At 46.6% G+C, this 24,255-nt stretch overlaps 1 protein-coding gene across 3 annotated transcripts in view; it reads right to left on the reverse strand.

Annotated features, from left to right (window-relative positions):
• Positions 1-24,255, reverse strand: part of ENTREP2 (endosomal transmembrane epsin interactor 2) — a 260,707-nt gene that overhangs the window by 132,931 nt on the left and 103,521 nt on the right. For 2 of the 3 annotated variants that reach the window (XM_074317912.1, XM_074317910.1), the window contains exon 2: positions 10,543-10,599. The exons of the other annotated variant lie outside the window; for it this stretch is intronic. In XM_074317912.1, the coding sequence (XP_074174013.1) occupies positions 10,543-10,599 (57 nt within the window). The remainder of the gene's footprint in view (positions 1-10,542; positions 10,600-24,255) is intronic. 3 annotated transcript variants of the gene reach the window in all.

Consider the following 24,255-nt stretch of genomic DNA (forward strand, 5'->3'; position numbering starts at 1 on the left):
CCTGAAGCTCTGCTCATGCCCACAAGTGGAGGAACTAAGTGGTTTATCACAATCAAGAAACGTATCAGGGTCGGGGCGGGGTCTAGCTACATGCAACTCGCTTCACGGCACGTTAACCATGGGTTACAAGTAAACCACTCCAGCCGTGTATTGTTTGACAGATACAAGAAAGAGTCTGGGGCTCCATCCAGAGGCCCACGCTGGGACATCTGCAGCATGGTGTCTGGGTGTCACCAGGCTCCTAAAAATGGCCCCACGTCCTCAGCGCTGTTCCGGCAGACCTCACTGCCTGCTTGGGGACAGTCCCATGCCCCAGACTGGGCTATGGGAACAATTCACTTTCTCTGAGAAGATTCTCATCGCCATTCAGAAGCAACCAGAGGAAAAAAGCCTGTTTCAATGGTTTCCAGGTGCAATTCAAAAGGCTGCATTTAATTCATTACGCTTTTAAGCACAGGGCTACTCATTAGGTCTCTTTGTCCACCTGGTTTTTAATCTTGCTCTCTAAGCTCATTTTCTCCTGTAAAAAGTAAATTTTGGTATGTTTTCCATTTAAAATGTGCCTGATGGATCAAAAGAAAAGAATTGACACTCAGACGTAAAGCGAGTCAAGCAAATGTAAGTGACTGTCAGGTTTTCGTAAAAACAGGTATTTTATCAACGTCCATTTTTAATTTCACTTGGCCTTGAGTGGCTTCCTTGTGCTAGGATTTAATTAGTTGGTTTCGGTCGGATGAAATTTTAATACTGTGAGTAAACTGAAAGACAAGCGCATCAGTGTATTTTCATACACAAGATAGGGGGTTTTAGAAACTTAAGCTGCTTTCCTAGCAGAGACCAATTCTGCCTTGTTGCAAGACCCTGTGAATATCCTATTTTCTTCTCCTCTTCAGCACGTAACGAATGGAGTCTTTGTCTTTCATGTGATCAAGTAAAATACATGCTCTTGACGAGAGGTTATGATCTTGACTGTAAGAAACCCCCAAAGTGGATTGATAACGAATTTTCTGAATAATGACGCCAAATACATTTACGTTAAATAGGTTAACCTTAGCTCACCTAGATTTTTCAATAGCGTATTAAAGTTATATTTGAGCTCAATTCATGGGCTTCAAAGAAAGCCCTACAGGCTTCCTACAACCCATATTAAAGGTTAAAGTGACTCATACATTTTTTCCCCACAAAATATGGCCAAATGTATGAATCTGTAGAGAGACTGGGACTGAATTTCTGATGAGCACAGCAGGAAACTCTTCTTTCTACTAGCACAAAAATTCAGAGACACTTTTAAAGAGAAGTTAATATATGCAGCGTAAGATTTTAAGCTTCCTTACTTTTGAAAATGATCAGCATAGCAACGGAGAGGGAAAAAAAACAAAAAACAACCCTAATCCAGGCTGAAGTTCATCGTTACAGTTCCAATTCCTTGGCGTCTGCATGTTTCATTAAATACTGCAGTTGAGCAAAACAAAAATAACAGAATCTAAGTGGAATGGAAAGGCAATCAAGGCTATTTTTTTTCATCAGTTTTCTGTAGGTTTCCAATAAAAATGACACTATGATAAGAACCAGTCATTTATACTTAAGTATACACACATAGGGCTGGTTTCTCTAAACTGGGGAGCACGTCTGAGACACTTGCACCTACCACTCCTGGGACGGCTTCGGTGAATTGAGCCCCAGGGGCCTGGAATGTTCTCGCAGGGCCCAGAACTGTGGGACAGCCAATCATGGCTCTTGGTGCCACACGCTTGGGTTCACCAGAGCTAGAACGCTCCCTGCAGCCTAAGAACTACCCAGACGCCTGCCGGGAGAAAGAGAAAATGATGGAAGCCCCCCGTTTTGAGAAAAGAAAACAGAAACCTTCTTCCTCTAGTTGGCAGCTTCTAATGAAAAAGGAAACCAGGAAATGTAATGAATTGGACACAAAAAGTATGTGATTTAGTCTTATGCTGCGCTGCACACAGTTAGATGGTCTGAGCTCTGAAGGGAGCTGAATCTATGCCCAGCAAGCGAGAGAAAGAGGGTTTTTTATTGTTCAACTGAAAGGTCTCGGTGAGGTGAGGCAGAGTGGTGCGGTGATTATGGGAGGCGCGTGCGGCGCCAGGCGGCCTGGGCCGGCATCCTGCCCACCACTTACCCCACACGCCCGTCCTGTGCCTTGGTCCCCCCGTCAGGTGGGGTGACAGAGGCGCCCCACCAGGCTGTCATGAGAACTAAGTGTTGAGAACATGTGAAAAGGGGCTGGCGTGCCGTGTGTCATGCACCACATCCGTGCTTGTCAGCAAGAAAGCTAAGTGGAAATGACACACTGGATCCAGAGCCCTAGTTTTCGCAGGGTCCAGGAGGTTCTGACCGCAGGCGGGATGCAGAAACACCAGCCTACAGGGGAAGCGCATGGGCTCTGAAACACACTGCCCGGGTTTAAACCTGAGCTCTGCCCGGTACCAGCTGCCAAACCTTGGGAAGGGCTCAACTCGCATCATATAACAGAATGGTGCTTAGAAGAGTGTCCGGAACGCGGAGCATGGTCGGTAAATGTCAGCAGTTCCTGTTGTCATCGTCACTGCCATCATCACCATCATCACCTGTCCAAGCACAGGCACAATTTGAGGTACCTCGGAGCCTTCACAATGGACACTGCAGCGGGGGGTGGGGGGGATCAGAGAGGTCTTGCAGCTTTGCCTGGTGGATGCACCCTGGGCCCGCCTCATCTCCCAGGAAGCCTGGAATAGATCCCGCCAGGTGACACACGCCTCAACTTTCCCAGATCCCAAAGAGGGCCTTCACATTCCTGCAAAACCTATGAGGACGGGGTAGGGAGCAAGGGGAAGCACACGCTGCTACACCCCACCCCATCCCTGCAAAAAAAAGCATAAGCACAAGTCCCCAGTCAACCAACCACACCAACTACCTCCACTCACCAACACAGTCCTTCCTTTGTAAAGGGGAACAGAATCAGTAAGGATGGGCTGACATTTGAGTAACACAAGTCTCATCAATAAGGACCTACATGAGTCAAGAGACCAACTGACCTGCGAAGGGGAGGTGAGAACACAGGGGAGTTAGGAAACCTAATAAGCAAAGTTCTAATTAGTATCCTTGGGGGAGGCTGCAGCCATAACATGAGCGGGTCATAAGCTGTGAACACACTGCTGTGAAAAAGAAGCAATTAGGGAACGGGGAGCTGTTCCAAAATAACGCGGCTGTCTGTCAAAATGAAAAGTTCAACAGAAGGGTCAAATGGTAGAATGGGTATGTCTAAGGCCCAAATTACTTATCTAGAAAATAAAACAGACTATCCAAGAAAGTAGAAAAAAAGAGAAGGTAAATATTAGAAAATGTTAAGAATTCTACAGTATCGATTTCTCTGTCTACAGCAGGTGGAACATCTTTCTACCTACTTCTCATAGGATAAACTCAAGAAGGCCAAGAAAAATGAGGAGAGAATCAAAAACGTAATGGAAAAAATTTCCCCAGAAAATTTATCTTGAAAGATCCAATGGACAAATAATTAGGTCTGGTACAAGAGTTCACTGTGGTGTATTATAACCATATATAAGATCAAGACCCAATAGCTTCCAGAAATTATAACAGAAAATTATATTTCCATCTCTCAATATCATAGATATTATTTGTCCAGAAATTAATCTGTAAAGCCAATGTCATCGCAATCAAAATCAATATAGTTTTCAGTATAGAACTTTACAAACTGATTCTAAAATTTATGGAAGATAAAAAGCACAGAAGTAGCCAAGAAGATGATGATAAAAATAAAAGAGTGACTTATTATAAAGCTAGACTAATTAAAATACTGTAGTAATGGCTTAGAAATGGACCAACAGATTCATGAAATGGAGTAGAGTGTAATAAACAGACCCATGTCCATAGCAGTAGGAAGGCAGAGGACACACCAAATGTGAGGAGAAATATTGAACACTCAAAAAATGGTGCTGGAGAAATGGCTGTCCATTTGAAAAAGATAAAGTTAGAGCCTTACTTCAGACCATATATAAAAATAAATTTTGAATCAATTACCTAAACATAAAAAGCAAAACGATAAATGTTTTAGAAATACACAGGAAAATAATTTCAGAATTATGGGACAAGAGAAATCTTTTAAAATAAGAAAGAAATCCTAGAAGCCATATAAAAATCCAAGCAGATTTTTCAAGCTAAAAAGCTGACAATATTGTATATAAAAATTTACTTCATTAAAAATTCAATAACAAACAGCAGGTTGGGGTCAAGTAGTAGCTGCTTAAAGCAGAAAAGAACTACAACATGAAGAAATCCTACAACTCAATGAAACACAGTCTTACAGAAAAATAGACAAAAATGTAAACAAGCCATTTACAGAAGAAATTCAAATGGGTAATGAAATCTTGCTATCTGTTTTCTTTCTGTCTCATTTTTTTCTTTATTCTCCTTTTCCTTTTTATCTGCCTTCTTTGGGATCAATTGGGTATTTCTTATGACTTCAGTTTATTTCTTTTGTTGGCTTATTAACCAACTCTTTATTTTTTTATTTTAGTGGTTGCCTAAGCGTTTAGAGCATACTTCTTTTAACATATCAGTTGACGTACAAGTGATATACTTCTCCAAATGTATATTAATAACCTTACATTGCATACTTCCATCTCCTCACTTTTATACGATTTTTTCCCATACAATTTACTTATATGTATGTTATAAACCTCACAATCTACTGATGTATTTTCTTCATCTTTCCTGTTCTTTGTGCACATTGAGCTTCTTGGGTCTGTGAATTTATTGTTTTTATAACAATTTTGAAAAAACATTTGGGTATTATTTCCTCAAAACATTTTCTTTTTATCGATCCCCACTCCTTTGGGGACTCTCATTCCACATATATTAGGCTTCTTGAAATTGTTCCACACAGATAATGAATGCTCTTGCACTTTTAACACATTCTGTGTTCTACTCTTCGGATAATTTCTAATGCAATGTCTTTGAGTTCACTGACCTTTTTTTTCCTCTCTTATCTATCTTGCTTTTAATCTCAGCCAGTGAATCTCTTCCCTCTTATGTTGTAGTTTTCATCACTAGAAGTTCAACTGGCTCTTTTTTTATAACTCCCTTTCGTAACTTTTTGAACATCTGGAATACTGTATAATACTATTTCAAAGTCCTGGTCTGCTATTTCTAACGTCTGGGTGCGTTTCCAGTCAGTTTCCATGGGTTCATTTCGCTCATCGTTTGGGGTTGCATTCTCTGTTCCTTGGCGTGCCTAGTAATCTTCGGTTGCATGCCAGACATCGTGCACATTATCTTCTTGGGTGCCGGATGTTTCTGTTGTCCTACGAACACTCTTGAACTTTGTTCTGGGACACAGTTAAATTACTTGGAAATGGTTTGATTCTTTTGGATCTTCCTTTTAAGATTTTTCAGGCAGGACTGGAGCAACATGTAGTCTAGGGCTACTTATTGCCCACTCTCGAGGCAAGAGTCTGCTGAGTATTGTACTCGCCGCCCCAGTGAGTCATGAGATTTTCCAATCTGGATGGTGACAGAGCCCTGCTTTTGTTCCTGACACTGTTTCCTCTGACCCTCTCAGTGGTGCTTTCCTGGCTTCAGACAGTTTCCTTGCATGTAAGAAATGATCAGTATCAGTGAATATTCACAGGGGATCCTCTACAGATCTCCAAACTCTCTCTGTGTAAGTCTCTCCTTTCTGGCACTTTATCCTGTAAACGCTAGCCACCTTGGAATCCCCAGACCTCACCTTGGTCTCCTTCACTCAGGGGGTGTTCCTGGCTCTGCCCAGGTTCCCCCTACCTGGGCTGCAGCCTGGAAACTTTCTCACAACTGTAGGCTGAGCAATCTTAGGACTTAAAGGTAAAGAAGATCAAGGTAAAAGGAATACATAGTTGAATCCAGCCAGTTTTATTGCTATGGGCCCACTAAACAGAGATTATGGCATTTAGTGTTTTAGCTGGAGGAGTTAGGAGGGACTCTCATCGTTTGTTTGGTTGAAGGTGGGCTACGTGAAAGTGGGCTACCCTAAGTGAAGCTGAAACACCAGACTTTCCTGGAATAGCACAGAGAAAGGGATCAAAAGGTTAGGGAGACTGGAATGATAGCGTGCATTGATCAGGTAAGACCTGCTCGCCCATCCTGGAGGAGGCAGAGAACACACCTTTCACCAGAACTCTGAGAAATAAACCTGTAAGAGGGCCCCAGCATCCTTGCAGAGCCCTGTGGTGGCTCTTCTCTGTAGGTCAGACATTACAGTAGGAATGTCTGTGCTGCCATTGAACTAGGATCCCTAAATGCAATGAGGATAATGGGATCCCAGGAGAGCAGGGGCCAAGTGGCAGCACGTAGTCCCCAAAGACCAGGTGGGTGTGGCTGCTGTGATGGACAGCAGGGCCAAAGCAGTGAGTGGAAGCCTCTGACTCACAGGGATGTTAGGGGATGGCTTACAGACATTCTGCTTTTCTCACTGAACCCTGACTGATACATATTCCTACTTGGGTGGATAAAAATCACCAATAAAAGTAAACTGCTACCTGAGTAAACCAAAAAGCCAGACTCCTCAAATGCTGTAACGTAAAAGGCAAACAGTACCAAATACATCGCTGGATCTACACGGTACTCGTAATACTACAGGTTAGTGGTTTTTAAAATAGATTTAAGTTGCTTAAAAAAAAAACTGTACTAAATAAATTGTAATTTGTGACTTACAAAAATAAATTCCGAAATTTTTCAACCCCATGGCTATCAGTCTCTCCATAGTATTAATTATTACAGATAATCTAATGGCCAGCTTGACACTACTTCACTCAAGTTTTTTTTTTTTAAGTTATATTACCTGTGATTATGTATGAGAATATTTCCATTATTGATACACAATCACAAGATGTTTCACTGAATCTTTCAAAAAGTTATCTAAGTTATCATCTGATTCCTCATTGGCATCCAGCATGATGTAGGACCTTTTATAATATAACGTAAGGAAGACAATTATCTCAATCATAGGGGACACTTAGCACATATGGGAAAAAAAAAGACCATAGTGCTGTGAAAATATAGATTCTCCTCTGACACAGCTACCGTGTTTCCCCGAAAATAAGACCCAGCCGGACACTCAGCTCTAATGTGTCTTTTGGAACAAAAATTAATAAAAGACCCGGTCTTGTTTTACTATTATATAAGACCGGGTCTTTAATACAATACCATATAATATAAAATAAAATAATACTCGGTCTTATTTTACTGTAAGATATGATAGGTATAATATAATAAATATAATATAATGTAATATAATATAATATAATGTAATATATAATACTGGGTCTTATATTAATGTTTGCTCCAAAAGATGCCTTAGAGCTGATTGTCTGACTAGGTCTTATTTTCCGGGAAACACAGTATCACTAGTTTGCAGCGTCTGGAAAAGGCTCATCAGGTTCACCAGCCTGCAAAGAGCGGCTCCTTCCCCAGCCTCATCACGCAGCCTCCCCCCTCCACGCCCATCCTCTAGTAGCAGAGGCTTCTCCTCCAGCACATTGGTCACTGTGGGCGAGAGGCGAGTGATGAAAAGGAAGGTGACGCAGCAGAGGCTGGGACATGCCCAAGCTCACCAGCCCTTCGGAGGGAAGATATGGCCGCCCACAGACCAATGGGAGCGCCAGAACCCCACCATCAGCATGGGCCACTCAGTCCCGTCCTCATCCAGACACTCCTGCAGGGCTGGGAGAAGAGAGACAGAGACAGAGACAGAGACAGAGATAGAGAGAAGAGGGAGGAGAGAAGAGAAGAGAGGAGAGACGAGGGGAGGGGAGAGGAGGGGAGGAGCGGAGAAGAGGAAAGAAAGAAGGAGGGAGGGAGGAAGGGAGGGAAGGAGGGAGAGAGAAGGAGAGGGAGAGAGAGAGAGAGAGAGAGAGAGGAAGGTGGGCACGGGGGGAACCTCAGTCTTTTTTCTCTTACGTCCTTCAACTGATTGGGTGAGGCCCACCCACATTAGGGCGTGTCACCTGCTTTACTCAGTCTACTGATTTAAATGTTAATTTCACCTAAAAAACACCATCTCATCAACATCTAAACTAGTGTTTGACTGAGTATTTGGGTACGGTGGCCTAGCCAAGGTGACATACAGAAGTCACCATCACAACAGAGTTCTAGAAATAGGACAGAAAACATTCTATCCAGAATATACCAACATCCTATTGGTTATGGTTTCCTGGAGAACCTTAACACATCTTCATATTGTGGATTTTCCTCCCATCTGTTGTGAATAAAAATATGTTTTACTCCCCTTAAAATAAAGCTGAATTCATATCGACAGTCATAGTTCAGAGAGTGCGTTTTGCTAAATGAATCAAAAGGTTGTGTTTTGGTCAATGCACCCAGGAGAATGTTCTTAGGGTAGAGAAAGCAGCTCTCCACAGAATTTCCTGCCCTCCCCTCCCCGCCACAGTGTGGAGCTGGATCAGGGAAATGCCTGCTCAGGGAGGGACTACCTTTTCCGGCCTCCTTCCAACTATAATAGATGGGGCCCCGTGACAAGTTTCCCCAGTGGTTTGACGTGCAAGCGATGAATGTCACTTTCAGGCCAAAGAAATGAAAAGGCAATGTTCCTTCTCCATTCTCTTTCCCCTTCCACTGAAAGGCCTGGGGAATGTAGGGCTCCAGAGGGAAACAACTGGGGCTTCTGAGTCACCTGTGGAGAGCAGGGGCCCACAGCCTTGAATGCCCACCCTGGACGGGAGCAAGAAGCAAATCTGTGTGGTGTGAAGCCACCAGAAGTCTTGGGTTTGTTACAGCAGCAAGTGTTAGCCTAACTAATCCCCTCACCTCCCTATGTAAGGGAAGTAGTCAGCCAAGCTAGGGGAACCCCTTCTCCTCTACCTGCCACTTGGGAAGAAATAAATCAGTGGGAGGCAAGCGCTGCCTGCTGCCCAGAGAGCAGCTGGTCCCACACCAGTCGACAGCGGCTCGTGATGGACACGCTGAAAGCTCTGCTGTAGCAGCTCCAGCTGGTGCCATGTCACCCCTCCTAGAGTGAGACACGGAGACCCCACCCTACTGCTGGTTTCCTCCGGCACGCTGAGCCATGTCCACAAGGAGTCCTGACTCGCCCCTGTCAGCTGTAAGCTGCATACACCCTTCACAGTGACATGCCAGCCCCATGAGAAGCTTCGTCCTGGGGCCAGGCGGGGGCAGGCAGGAGTGAGTGGCTGGGTGATGGCGTCATTCCTCCCTGGTCCCGCCCACCCATCCACCCAAAGGAGGGTGGCTTTGCTTCTGTTCGGTGGCCAGGGTCAGAGGGCTTCCCCTGTCTGCACCATGGGGGTGGGTGGCGAGTCCTGGGCAGGTTGTCCCCGGTTCCTGAAAGACACTCAGCATGGCCAAAGGGCACCAGGCCCCCAGCATCTCCCTCTGTACGCATCAGCTTCTTGATACGCTCCCTGGGATTTGCTTTCAAACAACCCAGCAAGGGGCTTAGGGATGAAGCCAGACGAGCTGGTTAGTGTTGGTGGAAATGGGTGGGTGGTACACAGGGGCTCGTTGTACTTGTTTCTCTACTTTTGTGCATGTTTGAAATTCTCTATACAAAAACACGTTTTTAAAAAAGGAAATTCCTTGTTTACGCTGACTCAGTTCAGACAAACCCGCTGAACGTATGCCCCTCCTGTCTTCCCGGTATCTTTCCAGGGTGTCATGGTTACTCTCATGAAGGAGGAGGTGATATCACACACAGGGTTGCGTTCTTTTCCATTTCCGTTAATACCTCGTGCGTGTCGTCTCCAAGTCAGATCACTTAGAGATCTTAAATAATTGATCACCACAAGAGAAGAAAAAGGCCACGCCGTATTTTCATGATCCATCAAAACCGGGAAAACCTCTTCCTCTAGTCCGGAAACGGACACATACATATATTAATGCATGCGCCGGGAAGCACGCGCACAAATCGATACACGCAGACCTGCTCCGAGTGCCTTTGGGAAAGAGCAACCAGCATCCTTTTTCCATCTCGCGTGTGGCCCGCTCTCCCCGGCAGCATGCCAGAGCAGTGCGAGAAACGGGGGCCCCTTCTCCACCCATCTTCTCCCTAAGCATCCTCCTTCGGCCCTCGCAGTTTCACTTTCTCCAAAGCACACAAACAGCCCTAACATCTGAACTCTGCGAAACCAGGTCTGGTTCGTGGGATCACACAGACGCGCACGTGCGTGCACGAACGTGTTTGTACGTCTCGAGAAAACGTCTGCATCTCCACTTACTAAAATGTCTTTGTCCGAGGCTTGTCCTCCTAGGAGGGGACCGACAGGAACAGCAGAAAGAGGAGGGCGCATGTGTATCTTAGCGGACACCCGAGCGCTCGCGGAAGAGGAACCGGGAAGACGTACAGGGGTTGTGCCTTACGACGCATCAGCCGCGAGCGCCCACACTTTTAGAAAGGTCTGTGTCCCCTTCCAGTGAAGAGGCCAGATCTCTTTGCCATCACCTTGAAGGCGCTCACGCCTCTGCAGGCAGAGCTTTGTTCCAAGGCCCCCGCTGAGAGCAGGTGCGACTTACCACGAGGGAGAAGGGCCTCTTCCAGGAGACGACGCCAATGAGTCCTGACAGCAGCACCTGGAAAGACAATCGGTGCGGGAAGGTGAGGCGCCTGGAACCTTTAATGAACAATTAAAACAGTATCAGTCGTTACACACACACACACACACACACACACACACACACACACAGCTACAATGACGTGCATCTTCCATCCAGGCTATGAACACAGCCCACAGCCACTCTGAGCCCTGCGACTGGACCCTCAGGCCCCCAGGCCGCCTGAGAGGGGGCCAGCAGGTGGGCCTAAGAGCGAATGGACTGTGACAGCACCCCCACCCACCACGTGCTTATTCCTCTCTGGTGTAAGCTACTTGCCTGTGTGATTTAAAAATCACCGAGAGGGCTGCAAACACTACTTTGGAGAAGAGCGCAGATAACCCCACAGGCATGGCACCCCGCCACGGGCCTTCTCCACAGGGCTCTGGGCGTGGGGACATGGTGTCTCCTTCTGCTCACTAGCGCCTCCCGCAGGCCACTCTCCAGCCAGCGCGCTCCCCAACTGCTGAGTCACAGCGTCTACCGGGCACTGCTCCTGGTGCCACTCGCCACCTCAACATGTCCAAAAATGTACCTGCAGTCTCCCCTCCCCAATCCGCTGTGCCTCGTCACATCTGCCATCCACCATGGCACCCTCCTCCTGACCGCTGGAACCTAAATCTTGCGGACAGTCCCCTCTCCCTCACCCCAACAGCCCACCAGGCGCGTGGGGACGAGGAGGCTGCGGTTCCCCCTTCAACAGGGCAAGAGTCCAAGAGGCCCCGTTATCAGTAAGGTCCTGGGGTTTTCACACGACATCTCCTGGGAAGATAAAGTACCCAACTTCCCGCTGTGGACACGGCCAGGCAGTCAGGGGCCGGGCTGGGGGGGGGGGGGGGCTTGGCTGCATTTCCCCTGGGATTCCGAAAGGCCTGACCCCAACCTGAAAGGAGGCAGACTACAGAACAGACCTACAAGGTCCCCTAAACCCAGCACTGTGTTAGTCTCAGGCCGACTGCCAAAAAGAACTGGATGATCATTTTATACAACATACTTTTGAACCTTATTCACAAAATAACAAAAATCTGAAAAAAATAAAATAAAAGCAACATGGACCAAAGGGCGAGCGCTGAGTAGGCTCTGCTCCCAAGCACGTCACATACACATTCATTCTTCACCGCACACACGTCTTCCAGACGTGGTCAATGTTGACAAGTGTCATTTGCAACCCTCTCCCCAACTCCAAGGTCTCGTTCATGATGCCACCCAGCCTCCCTTCTCCTCACATTCCAGCGCCAACCCTCAGGGTGGTCCCTGACCCCTGCTCTCCCAGGTCTCACTGAGGCTGTCCCTCATTCTTTTACCATGAGGTCCCTAAAACGTCAGTCTTCCCGTCATACCCAACACCTCCTCCATCAACAAATCCCCTCTGGCACCAGATGCTTCCTCTTCACCAGACACACAAGTTCCCCAAGTCATTGTAGAACCAGATGCAATTGTCATTTCTCATCGGGAGATGCTGCTAGAACTCTCACCATCCTCTCATGCTGGACAGTTGCAGCCCTGAACTCATTTCTCCACCTGCCAAACTTCTTTGGGGGAAATCAAAATGTTTGCCGATACCGTCGTGTTCTGAGCTCATCACACAGATCCGCAGGCCAGTCAGTCTCGAAACTGGGTCAGTTCTTTCCAGACATCTCTCCTCGTTTCTTCCGCCCTATCCCCTCTGCCGGCCACTCTTGCTTGGTCTGGCTGGACAATGACACTCAGTGCTCACTCCGCTCAGCTTTCTCCTTGGAAGCGTCCGGGACACCTTGGAAGATGAATCTCATCTCCCTGGACTGACCCTCCCGACCCACAAAAATCTGGTCCCTGAGTCCCTACTAGCAGCTCCCTCAGACACTCCACTAGTGTCCAGGCCACTGGAGAGCACCTCAGGTGACTTTGGCAAGGGAAGAGACCTGCACAAAAGCCATTGCATTTGTCACCCATGAGCTCTGGAACTCCTGCAGGCTGTGTGGCCTGCACACGCAACCTCCTTGGTGTCTCAGCGTCCCTTCCCATCACCCCGAGCCTCCTGGCTCTGCCCCACCCCCTTCTGTTCCCTCAGGTGACACCCACGTTCTGGGGCCCTGGCAGTGATCCCGCCATCTCCCTAGGGTGTGACCTCCAGAGTCCCATTTTCCCTACACGCCAGCCCCAGCCTCGCTCAGACTGAGCCTGAGTGGAGGACGGGAAAGCAGCGCTCCATTTACATGCTGCCTCTACTTCCCATTTCTACCATATAGAAGTTTACCTTTCCTTCCAGACGTGGCCCAGGGCCTCCACACGCAGGACGGGCCCACACATGCAAGAGTTCCCGGGACCCCACTAAACCCCTAAGCTACCCCCAGACCCCTCAAGGACTCTTCAATAAGCTCACTCAGGACTCTCGGATCTCTTCCAAGCTGAAGTTTATAAATGATGAAAACTCTGCAGTGACCAAGTGGCTTTAGCAGGGACTTTATTAGAAACCCACAAACCTCCAAAGAGTCGGCCTTTCTAAACACAAAGGAAGTTGATTAATATCACGTATTTTAGGCTACCGTATGAATTCTTGACTTTTCCTACTTTCATCCTCAAGCTATCATTCCACGGATCCCACAAGTAATTTTTCCTTCCAACAAGTACAGATGATTTGCATACTGAACACAATTTACATTTCTAAATGCCATTAATACCTGTAATTGGGAAAGGATCACATTCTCCTATACAAAGGAAAACATTTTAACGTTACAAAAAATACAACTCAGTGTGACATGCAGATTACAAGATGGTCCCCAATGACCCATGGCCTTGTACAAAGCCCTCCCTGAGTATGAATATGAGGGGCTCCCTAGTGACACCTTGAAATGACGTTGCCTCGGCAACATCTTGATGAAGCTGAGACCCCACCCAGCTCACCCAGCTAAGCCATGTCCGTGACCCAAGAGAACTGTGAGATAATAAGTAGGTGTTCTGTTAAGATATACTTTGTGGTCATTTGCTACACAGCAGTGGAAACTACCTGTCGTGGACTGCATGTTCATGCCCCCCGTATGGTGAAGCCCTGCCTCTCAGGGTTATGGAATTTGGAGATGGAGACTTTGGGGTGACTGAGGTTAAATTAGGTCGTGAAAGTGGGGCTCTCACGGCCTTATAGGAAAAGATCGACCTCTCTGTCTCTCTGTTTCTCTCTCTCTCTCCTCTCTTGACCCCTTCCCTCCCCCCTCCCCTCCCCCCACACACTGTGGAAAGGTCCTGTGAGGTCACAGTGAGAGGCTGGGAGTCCGCATGCCAGGAAAAGGTTCCTCACCAGAACCTGACCATAGTAGCATCCTGCTCTCAAACTTCCAGGCACCAGAACTGTTAGAAAGTAAATTTCTGTTGTTTCAGCCACTTAGTCTGTGGTATTTTGTTACAGCAGCCTGAGCTGACTAATACATCCAGAACAGGATACTAGATTATTGTTCCCGAACACACACTCTTCCTGTGTCTCCCAAGAAGGAGCAGACTCCCCAGCCCTTCTGATACAGAAACACCAGCACCAGCTCTAGCGAGGAAATGACACATCGGAAATCTTGGAGGAAGCTCCAAGATCCATGGAGGATGCTGGCATGCCTCCTCCACGAGGACACCTGCTCTAATCTCAGCCACAGAGGGGAGCAGAGTATACCCTGCTTTGAAACCGGCACGTCTTAGTGTGAACTATTTTTGCTCAATTGCAGCTCCTAGCGAGGATTTTGTTGCATGTCCTGACATCTCAGTAATTCTGCAGGTTTATTTTGGGCCATTCCTGTGAGGAACAGGGTCATGAATTCAGTTAGCCAGGAAATGGCCACATCTCACAAAACCTTTGTCCCATTTCATTTGCCAGTATTGTTATTCAAAGCCCACAGTTTACAAAGGATATGAAGCAATTGAAGCGGGTCAGAGACGAGCACCATACAATTAAGTAGCTGTGAAAGAAGAGCCAGAAAGAATGTGAAAGACATATTTCTGTTCAGAGAGAGGAGGCTTCGCTTGGCAAGCACCTGTGAGCTGCTGTCAGGACACCAACTCCTTTTTTCTCCACTTCCCACCTGGCCTAAATAGAGGCAGGAGATAAAATTAGAAATGAGAAACGACTTCCTGCTGTTGAGGGCGATGAAAGGGGATAAAAGGCTGCTGGGAAGTGATGGCATCTCGAGAACCAGAGGCCTTCCCTTTTGCTGGGAGCTGCTGGAGTAAATTAGCTCTTTAAATCTTATCCTCTAAAACGGAAAAGTTCTTTCACGGCCTAAAATCAAGAATTTTTTTCAGATCTTCAAATCAGCTTCGAAGGCAACATTTTAAAGGAGGGAAACAAGTGCTTCTAGAATGCAGACTTGAAAGCCGGTTACATTACATATTCCACCAAACCTGGCAGCCGTGCCCAATAGCGACAGCTATTGGGTTGGTACTTAGTGCTTAGTACCAACCAAGCACTAAGAAACCAGTGTTTACAACGTGTCTGGAGAAAGAATTGTTGCAACATGGAGCAAATACTACTCTGAGCTTCCAAGAAGGAAAGAAAATCTCGACCCTCCTCTACCAAAGCCTTTCTGACATGTGTGTGACACTCTTCCTTCAGGTTCATGGAGTGACTGACCCTCCTCCCGACCTCCATTTTCTCTTCTTCCTCTGTGGTTTTCTGTCTGAGGCTCTCCGGGACCCCATGGCGGGGCTCGCTTAGGTATGCAGGCCCTTGGTTTTCTGTGTCCACCTCAGCTCCTTTGTGGGAAATACACACGTCTTTACATTCACTCCATCCATGGCTTCCAGCTCCTTCCCTGGGAACAAGTCCCAGCTCCCCATTCCCTCTCCTAGTCGTTCACTCCCAGCCTGAGGTGCCATCTTCCTCCACACCACGTCCCATTGGACGCTGCAGCGATCCCTCAAACTCAGAACCTCCGCAAGAAGCCCTACACTGCCTCAAGAAGCATGTCCTTTGTCCACGATCAGAGCACGGCAGGTTCGGTGTCTGGTGACAGCCTGCTTCCTACATGTGTCCTCTCATGGCGGAAGGGGCAAGGGAGCTCTGTGGCGTCCCCTTTCTAAGGGCACCCACCCCATTCATGACGGCCCCACCCTCCCGACCTAATCACCTCCTAACACCCCCACATTGGGGGTCAGGATTTGACAGGTGAATTTTAGGGGTACACAAACATTCAGTCTATAGCAACCATCTTTTTTATGAAAGAAGATTCATGGTTGTCACAGATGATTTCCTAGGAAAATAGAAATCACTACAATTGCTCCCCCTGCCCCAAAATCAAAACTAAATGTACCTATAAACGTTAAGAAACTGGGAAAGTAGTCAAACAGCGACAGGCAAATTCTTCCAAAGCTTCACATGAAGTACAGAGATTTCTAACATCGTTGAAAATGTTTTCTGAGCACAGAGAGAAAAAGGAAACTTTCTAAATTCTTTTCTACAATAGCCAGCAGAATTATCTCTAACCGGAAAAATATCATGAGAATAGAAAACAGGGTCAACTTTACTTATAGACAGAGATGCGTAATTCTTAAATAAAATGTTAGAAGGTGCAATTTAACAGCAGTACATTCAGAAGGATAAAGCACAAGGCAGGGGGGAGTTCATGTCAGGAATGAAAAGATGGTTCAGTAAGAGAAAACACGGCATTCAAATTAATCATATTAATATGACAAAAGTGAAAAAGACGACTATTTAGTAGCTGCGTAAAAGATGTCTGGTAAAATTCATTCTCCATTTTTTATGAAAAAAGAGTTGTTTAATAGGACAAGATAAAAATGCTCACAAACACCACTTACCTTTAAATTACTCTGAAAATGCCGGCGTGGTCTGCAGAATCACGAGATGGTCCCCAGGTTCCCCGCCCCTGGTGTACATGTCCCAAAGGATCCCCTCCCCTCGAGAGTGGGCGGGATTTTGAATATGATGGATTTCAGTCCCGCAGTTTGGTTACACTCTATGATGAAGGTAAAAAGATTCTGCTGCTATACTTAAGTCCCAAATAAGTTTGCTTCTGAGCTCATCAAAAGGACGCTTCTCCCGGGCAGGCCTGGCCTGATCAGCTGCTGGCCTTGAGAAGTAAGCTGACATGTTGTGAGAGGGTCTCTAAGAGCTGAACGCTTTGCCAGCAAATAGCTTGCAAGAAAACAGGGCCCTCGGTCATATGGCCATAGAAATGAATCGTGCCAATGACGCGAGGGTGCGTGGCAGTGGATTATTTCCCTGTGAGGCCTCTGGGGGATGCATGTGGCCTGACCTTGGTTTCAGCCTTTAGACCATGAGCAGAGGACCCAACTCAAACGTTCCAGACCCCTGACCCATGGAAACCAAGAAAATAAACCTGTGCTGTTTTAAGCCACTCGGCTCATGGTAACCTGTTACACAGCAATAGAAAAGCATTACAACTAGCTGATACAATTAAAGATGAGAAAGAAAGAAAGGTGAGAAATATTAAAAAGAGGGGGCAAAATTATTACTACTTGAGAATGATGTGCTTAGCTAACTAGAAAACGCAAGCGAATTAATCGAGAAGCATAAGAAACCATAAGAGAATTCAGTATATCATCTGGTTACAAAATTACTATATTGAAAAATTATAATAGTAGTTACATTTATTGAGCGCAGATTGTATGGCAGACACAGACTAAGGTTTCATCCTTTAACTCTTTGAATCCTGACAACCCTAAAAGGCACGTGTAATTTTTGTGCCCCCTGCACAGAAGAGAAAATTAGCACAAAGAGGTTAAGTGACGTACTCACATCACAGTGTTAGGCTGTGAATAGAGAATATAAACTCACAAACGACAGAAAAAAATAGCTTTCTTATATGTATGCAAAGACAATAAATTAAAGGTTCCATTTGTAACAGCAAGAAAAAAGTAGAATGCCTTAAAATAAACAGATGGATACAAAATAAGCCAGAGCAGGATAAAGAAAGTCTTAAACACCTACTGAGACCACAGACTTCATTTTTAGATGCCAAAAAAAAGAAATCAGTTTTTGAAATAGACGGACCAAATAATGCATAATTTCCATGCAATTCTAATTAAAATACTGAAAGGGAGAAAAGAAAATCTATTCAATAAAAAGCATTAGGACAACTGGTTAGTCACTTGGAAAGAAAACTTAATCACTGCCTCACTCTTTATACCAAATTAAGTTCCAGAAGAATCAAAGATTAAAACATGAACATCCTATCAAATATATGGTGATGGAAGGAGAACTGACTCTGGGGGGGGGGGGGACGACACACAATGGGATTTATAAATGATGTAATGCAGAATTGTACACCTGAAAACTATGTAACTTTACTAACACTTGTCACCCCAATAAACTTTAATTTAAAAAAATTTTTAAAAATAAATAAATAAACATGAACATCCTAGAAGAAATGGGAGCATTTTTTAAAAAAATGTTGAAAGGAATTCGTGTTTTCAGGCATGACACAGAATTGAGAGTCCTAATGTAACATGTATGTTTTAAAAGATGAGTAAAATGTAAACATGTATGTTTTCAAACAAACACCTGTGTGTGGTGGACGGGCCTCGCTATGTGAGAGGGACAAGTGCATCCTTTGCGGGAGGCTCAAGAGAGCGGGGAGCATCCCGTCCTCCCCGGTGTGGGGCTGGGCCCTGCGACTTGCTTGGGCACCACCTGAGGGGGGTGGCCGTTACCTCCAAAGTCTCAGGGGACATCGCATGTTGCTGCTCACTGTCTGAGCCCCTACTCCTGGCCAGAAGGAGGACACAGCCTGAATGGACATGAGGCACAGACCCAAACCCAACTGGAAGCCTCCAGCCCAAAGTAGGACCACCTCAGCGGACCTGCAAACCCAGAGGAGAAAATAAAGGCTGACCATTGCCCACCCCTGAGTTTTGGGGTGCTTCTTTATGTGGCATTATCATGGCAAGAGCCAACAAACAGACTTGTGGTTTAAAAAGAGCATAAAAATCAAAGACCAATTACAAATGGAAAAAAATACTTATGATACATACAACAGACAAAAGGTTGATTGTCTTAAGTTATACAGAGTTCATGTAAGTTAACAAGAAAAACTCAACTAAGAAATGGCTAAGGATTGAGTATAATGTTCACATTTTTAATGGCCAACAAACATATAAAGGAATGCTTAAATCGACTCCAATTTTTAAAAAGCAAGCCAAAACTATTAGGTAAATATTTTTTATCCATCAGACTGCCAATGTTTGGGTAACGTTTGATAAAACGCAGTAGTGGCAAAGACAGAGTAGAAAAAAGTTTGCCTTTCACATTATTGGTGTTGGTATAAATTGCTGTTGTTTTCCTTGGGGGCAGTTTCATAAATCTCTCAGGACAGAAGACACACAGGCTCACACTCGACACTGTCACTCCTGGCAATTTAGCCTCTGGATATACAACCGGAAGCAAACCACGCCATCTACACACAGCATTCCTGCAAAAACCTGTAACCAGCTGGTAACAATAAATGGTTAAATATACTTCGATAGTCACATACAGCGTGAATCTATGCATTATGACATCTGAGGTAGATCTGTTTATGTAGATGTGGAATAATTTCAAAGACACATAATCGACGAAGAAGACATAGCCCAGTGTGCACAGAACGACCCTCTGTGTGTAAACAAAAAGACATGGATGGATGTGGGTATATACTAAGCATTTCTTTCTGGAAGCATACACAAAAAACTTAATGATGGGAAACTGGATTGGGGGGAGGCGAAGGGAAACTTGCTTTTAAATGTGGAACTTTCTGTAATACTAATCTTTAATCTAGTAAATGTATTATGTAAATATACCGTGCATGTATTATGTCATGAATATTTTAAACTATGCATGCCATTTGACCTGTAATTCCAGTGTTTCTAAGAATTCCAGGTATTAATCAAATGTTGTTTATAATTTTGGAAATGGGAAACGAGCTGGGCATTCAGCAAGAGGGAACTGCGTATGTTTATCTGGTCCCTCCCAACTGTTGCCATGAAATTATGTTATGGAAGACCTACCACCATGTGGAAATGTTCACAGTACATAAAAGAAAAAGAAGAAAACAAAGGAAAGGCAGGCTACCAAATGGTACGAAGTGGGGGATAATTCCCCCTGCATTTAGGAAATAAATACAAATGCCAACACACACATACATAAAGAAACCAGCACGGAATCCCAAACACACCGTGACTATCTTAGGAGAGTCCGATTCTGACTTCCTCTTTGTACTTTTCTATTTCCCATGGTTCATACAGAAAAAAACACGTTATTAAAACTCAAGCTGTTGACAGCTGAGTCTGCCATCGAAGGGGGCAGGCACTCCCACGGGAGTGGGAGATGAGGCCTTGTCATGCTCCCTTCCCCAGGTGGCAGAGCTGGATGGGCAAATTCCATCGCATACACTGTGGGACCCTTTGCTTCAGCACAGAGGTCAAGGTTTTCTGGAGACTTCCAGCTGCAGGGCTGAGGAGAAGGGCCGGAGACCAGACTCCCAGCTCTGTGTTGGAGGCCGAGGCTGACCAACGAGGTGTGTGTGGACTGGTCTACCAGGAAGTGTCAGCCAGGCGGCCAAGGTCAGCTGCTGTTTGACGGAGAACAATGAGGATTTAAGACATAAATGCAAGTTTCAAAGATGAATTCCAACCAGTGCCCAAATGTATGCAAGGACATCCTGCCCCGTGTTCCTCAATCCAGCACAGGAAAGAAAACAGAAGTGGGCAGGTAGAGCCCCCATTTGGAAAATAATGTTACATAAACCACTTGCAAATCATTGTGAGTCTCTTCTGTTAGAAGTTCCCTCTTTGCACAACAATAAAAACAGGGTATTTGTTGACACAGTACATTAATTCCATTAAAATCGTATTAAATGTAATGAAAAGCTATCAGAATATAATTACGCAAATTCACAGACACACATCAACTTTGAAATCCACTGGAATTACAATAGGAAGTCAACCTGTCTGGTAGACAAATTGTTCTTTCATTTTCAAATGAGTATGACCGCAGGCCCCCTGTACTAAGGTTATGTAACACACACCTCAGCTCATAGTTATGCAAACTCCCAAATCTAGGCCTGCTCCTTCCAGGTTTCTTGGCCTGGGTTTTCCTAGAGCCATCTGGTTTCCAGGGTCAGACACTGGACTGAGCCCTGACTCTTCTGAATTTATCTCCCCAAAGCACATTCCTTTTCCGAATTCCTGCCCATTCTGCAAGTTGACTGGACCCTGAAGGGTCCCCCTGAATTCCCGGAAGTACATTCACCCTAGTCCCTCCGAGCGCCCTCTGCAGTCCAGACCTGGACACTGCGAGGCCCATAGCCGTTCCCCCCCTCCCACCCTCGCCCCACCCCCAGCCAGAAGCCCACGTGACCCTCTCCCCTCCCCTCTGCCCTTGCACCAGCCCTGGCCCTCCTAGGCTGCCCAGGCCACACTCAGAGACTTGGATGCCAATGAGTCTTCGGTCCTGGAAGCTAGTGAGGTCCCGGGGGAGAGGAGAGGGGGGCAGAGGGCCAGGAGGACAGGGAGAAAGGGGACAGGGGACTTGATTCTTGAGCAATGGCATCAGGGGAGCTGCCTGCCCTGTTGACCATCCCTGGGTGTGTGAGGACCACCCCCACTGATGACCGTCCCGTTAAAGTGACACACTGGGACACCGCGGTTCTGCCCTAGGCCCTGCCCCTCGCTCAGTCTATGTCCACCCAGGGCTTAGAAACTTCTGGGACCCCCAAACAGAGGCTGGGGGGCCTGGACAACCTGCGCCACACTGGCAGCATGACAGGAACCTCCCCCTCCGACCAAGTGGCCCTGGACAGATGCAGTGACACCCCCAAGAGCAGGGCAGAGGGGCCAGCACTCCGTAACAGCTGTCTCCACTGGCCAGCACCTGAGCCTGGTCCCTACATCCACTTCCTGCAGGACCCTACGTCTGGGTCAGCAGTGGCCTCCGGGTTGCCAAGCCCAGGGAACCCCTTCCAGCCCACATCGCTCCACTCCTGTCTTTCCAGAACACCCTCCTGCTTTGGCCGCCCCCACCCGACCCCTGCAGCCCTCCCCTTAGTAGGTGCTCCCTCACCATCCCCACTTCCTGTCCCCCTCCTCCTGTCTACACACCATCTACCCTGGGAGAGCTGCCTTCCTCCACCCCTCAGTTTGCATCTGAACCCCTCTTCCCGGCCTCTCCCCCCCAGGCCCTGTGTATACCCACAGGCCTAGTGGAAACCTGCTGGGGGCCCCATAGGCAGGTTGGACTCAATACGGCCCAGTGCACCGACTCAGGACATTCCCACCCGTCGGGGGCCCGCCATCCATGCAGGTGCCTGTCAGAAATCCGGAGTTACCACCCGCTTCCCTCCCTGACCCCACCACACTCTCAAATCCCACCCAAGGCGGGTGCATCCCCCTGTGCAGCTCCTACTGGACTCTGTTCCCGGCTCCTCCCTCCACCCCCTACGTGGCTAACAGGGGGTCACCTCCCACCTGAACAACAGCCCTACAACGGGTCTCCCTGCCCCCACTCCTGGCTGCACCTCTAACCTACTCTCCACACTGCAGAATTACCCCGTTAAAATGCAAATCTGACCACATCACCCTCCCCTACCAACACCCTTCCCTTCAGCGGGTCTCTTCTGCCCTTGGGGTAAATCCCAAATCTTCTCGCTCAGAGCGGCCCTGCCCAGCTGCCCTGCCTCGCCAGGCCCCTCCACCATGGGGCGTCACTCCTCCTCTGCCTCCCGCTCCTCTGCGCAGCGGACCCCCAGAAGGTCAGCCCCTCGGTAAAGAGCTACGGGACTGGAGGGCAAGGGCATCGGTGCCCACGCGCCGGCCTGTGCTCCCGCCCTGCAGCCAGTCCTGGGGGCGGAGGGCACGTGTTGCAGGCAGGTGGGCCCCACACTGAGCGTGCAAGTGACGTGTGCCGACGGCCCTCAGTGCGCAGATGCTCTGCCTCCCAGGACCGGCAGCCTTTTCGGCCCCGCGCATGCCCAGTTCCGCAGCCACGTGGTGGCATCCCCGCCAGAGGCTCGGTGTTGATTTCCCCCTTCACTTTATAACAAAAGCAACTCAAGTGCAACAAAGAAAACATGTGGAGAGTGAGGTAAGAAAATGAAACCAGCCTTTTCTCACCACTTCCCTAATTTCTGTTATAGACTGGATAGTATTGGATTCTATTTAAGTAGATTTTTATAAAAATTGGGTCAATGTTGTCAATCATCTTCCCTCACTACAATATAATGTCTCGTGATTATGACATCACACCCTGTAAGTATTCATTTTCATCGCTTTAATGGCTACTGGTATTCCATTGCATGAATAAATACCATCCTTTATTTAACAACTCACCTACTGTTAGTCTAGAAACACTTGAAATCATAAACATTATCAGTAAAATATTTTTCAACTTGTAAACATATGAATATTTACTTAATTTTTTTCTGATCTAGGTGTTTACATGACTTGAAAAGTCCAACTGTCCCCTAGAGAGGCTGCCATTCACAATTGTTATAGTCATTTCTTCTAGTATTTACTTCCAAATTTTTCAACTTGACTGACTTCTCACTACGGAAGTGGAGAACTTGCACTTTCCCAGCAATGCACACACAGACACACATCACACACACCACTCACACACACACCAGACACAGCCAACTCCGTGCACTTTCTTGCCCTTTCCCAATTCCAATACTGTAGCAGCCCATTGGTTCTGTTATTTTCGCTCTCAGTGTTTGCATTATTATGACTGTACCATATCAATATTACCCACAATTGAGCCATTAGCAATCCTATAATTACAGTGCTCTTTAAAAATCACATTACCATATTTAATTGGGGCTAACTGTCTCCTTTTCCACTTGTCCTCTGGGTATCTATCATAAATTGATCCCAAGTCCACTACAGAGCTGAGGGCCCCCTCCCACTATGTTTGCGCGTATTAAATGTCCCGTCCACTTTGGTTTTCGTGGATATGTCCCTCACCCGGCCTTCCCCTTGGCTGGGTCACCATGGCTCCCAGAAAAGTCCCTTCATCCTGGACGCCCCTCCGTGCCTCTCCTGTGCAGCAGCCAGTGAATTTTTTTTGTTCCCATGTCTTTCTCCTCATTTGTATCACAAATATATTGATGGACCATATCCCCCAGTAACTTTCAGTGAATGGATTCATAGCAGGTAAAATTTTTGAGACTCTGTATGGCTGATATATAGGGATAGAATTTCTAGGTTATAGGTGATTTTCCCTCCGCATTTTGTTACAGACCATTCTTGAATCTATTATTTCAACACATGTTGCTGTCTTTCCTCCCAGGTCAATTCAGAGTTTCTCAAAGACGTTTATCTGATGTAGCAGATTATTGTTCAAATGATATCTCTTTCCTACTCTGCTCTGTTTCTCTGGATTTTTTTATTCAAAGCCCTAGACAAAAATCTGTAATTTCTAAAAATATACTGTGACCAGGGTTCACCAATCACAACCCCTACATGATGGGGTCTTTGCTCATGAACCACCTTCTCCCATCTGCCTAACAGATTTCGTTACCGTTTTTAAAACTTGGCCTGGACTTGCTAAAATGCTGATGGCCAGGGAAACGTGGACGGCTGGTGGAGGGTACTTGGTTAGCTTTACAGAGTAGAACTCAAGGGACAGACAATTCTCAGCGTAGACATGCTCAGTGCTTACCTCAGGAAGCA

Source organism: Rhinolophus sinicus, linkage group LG13 (assembly GCF_036562045.2).
Source record: "Rhinolophus sinicus isolate RSC01 linkage group LG13, ASM3656204v1, whole genome shotgun sequence".
NCBI lineage: Eukaryota > Metazoa > Chordata > Mammalia > Chiroptera > Rhinolophidae > Rhinolophus > Rhinolophus sinicus.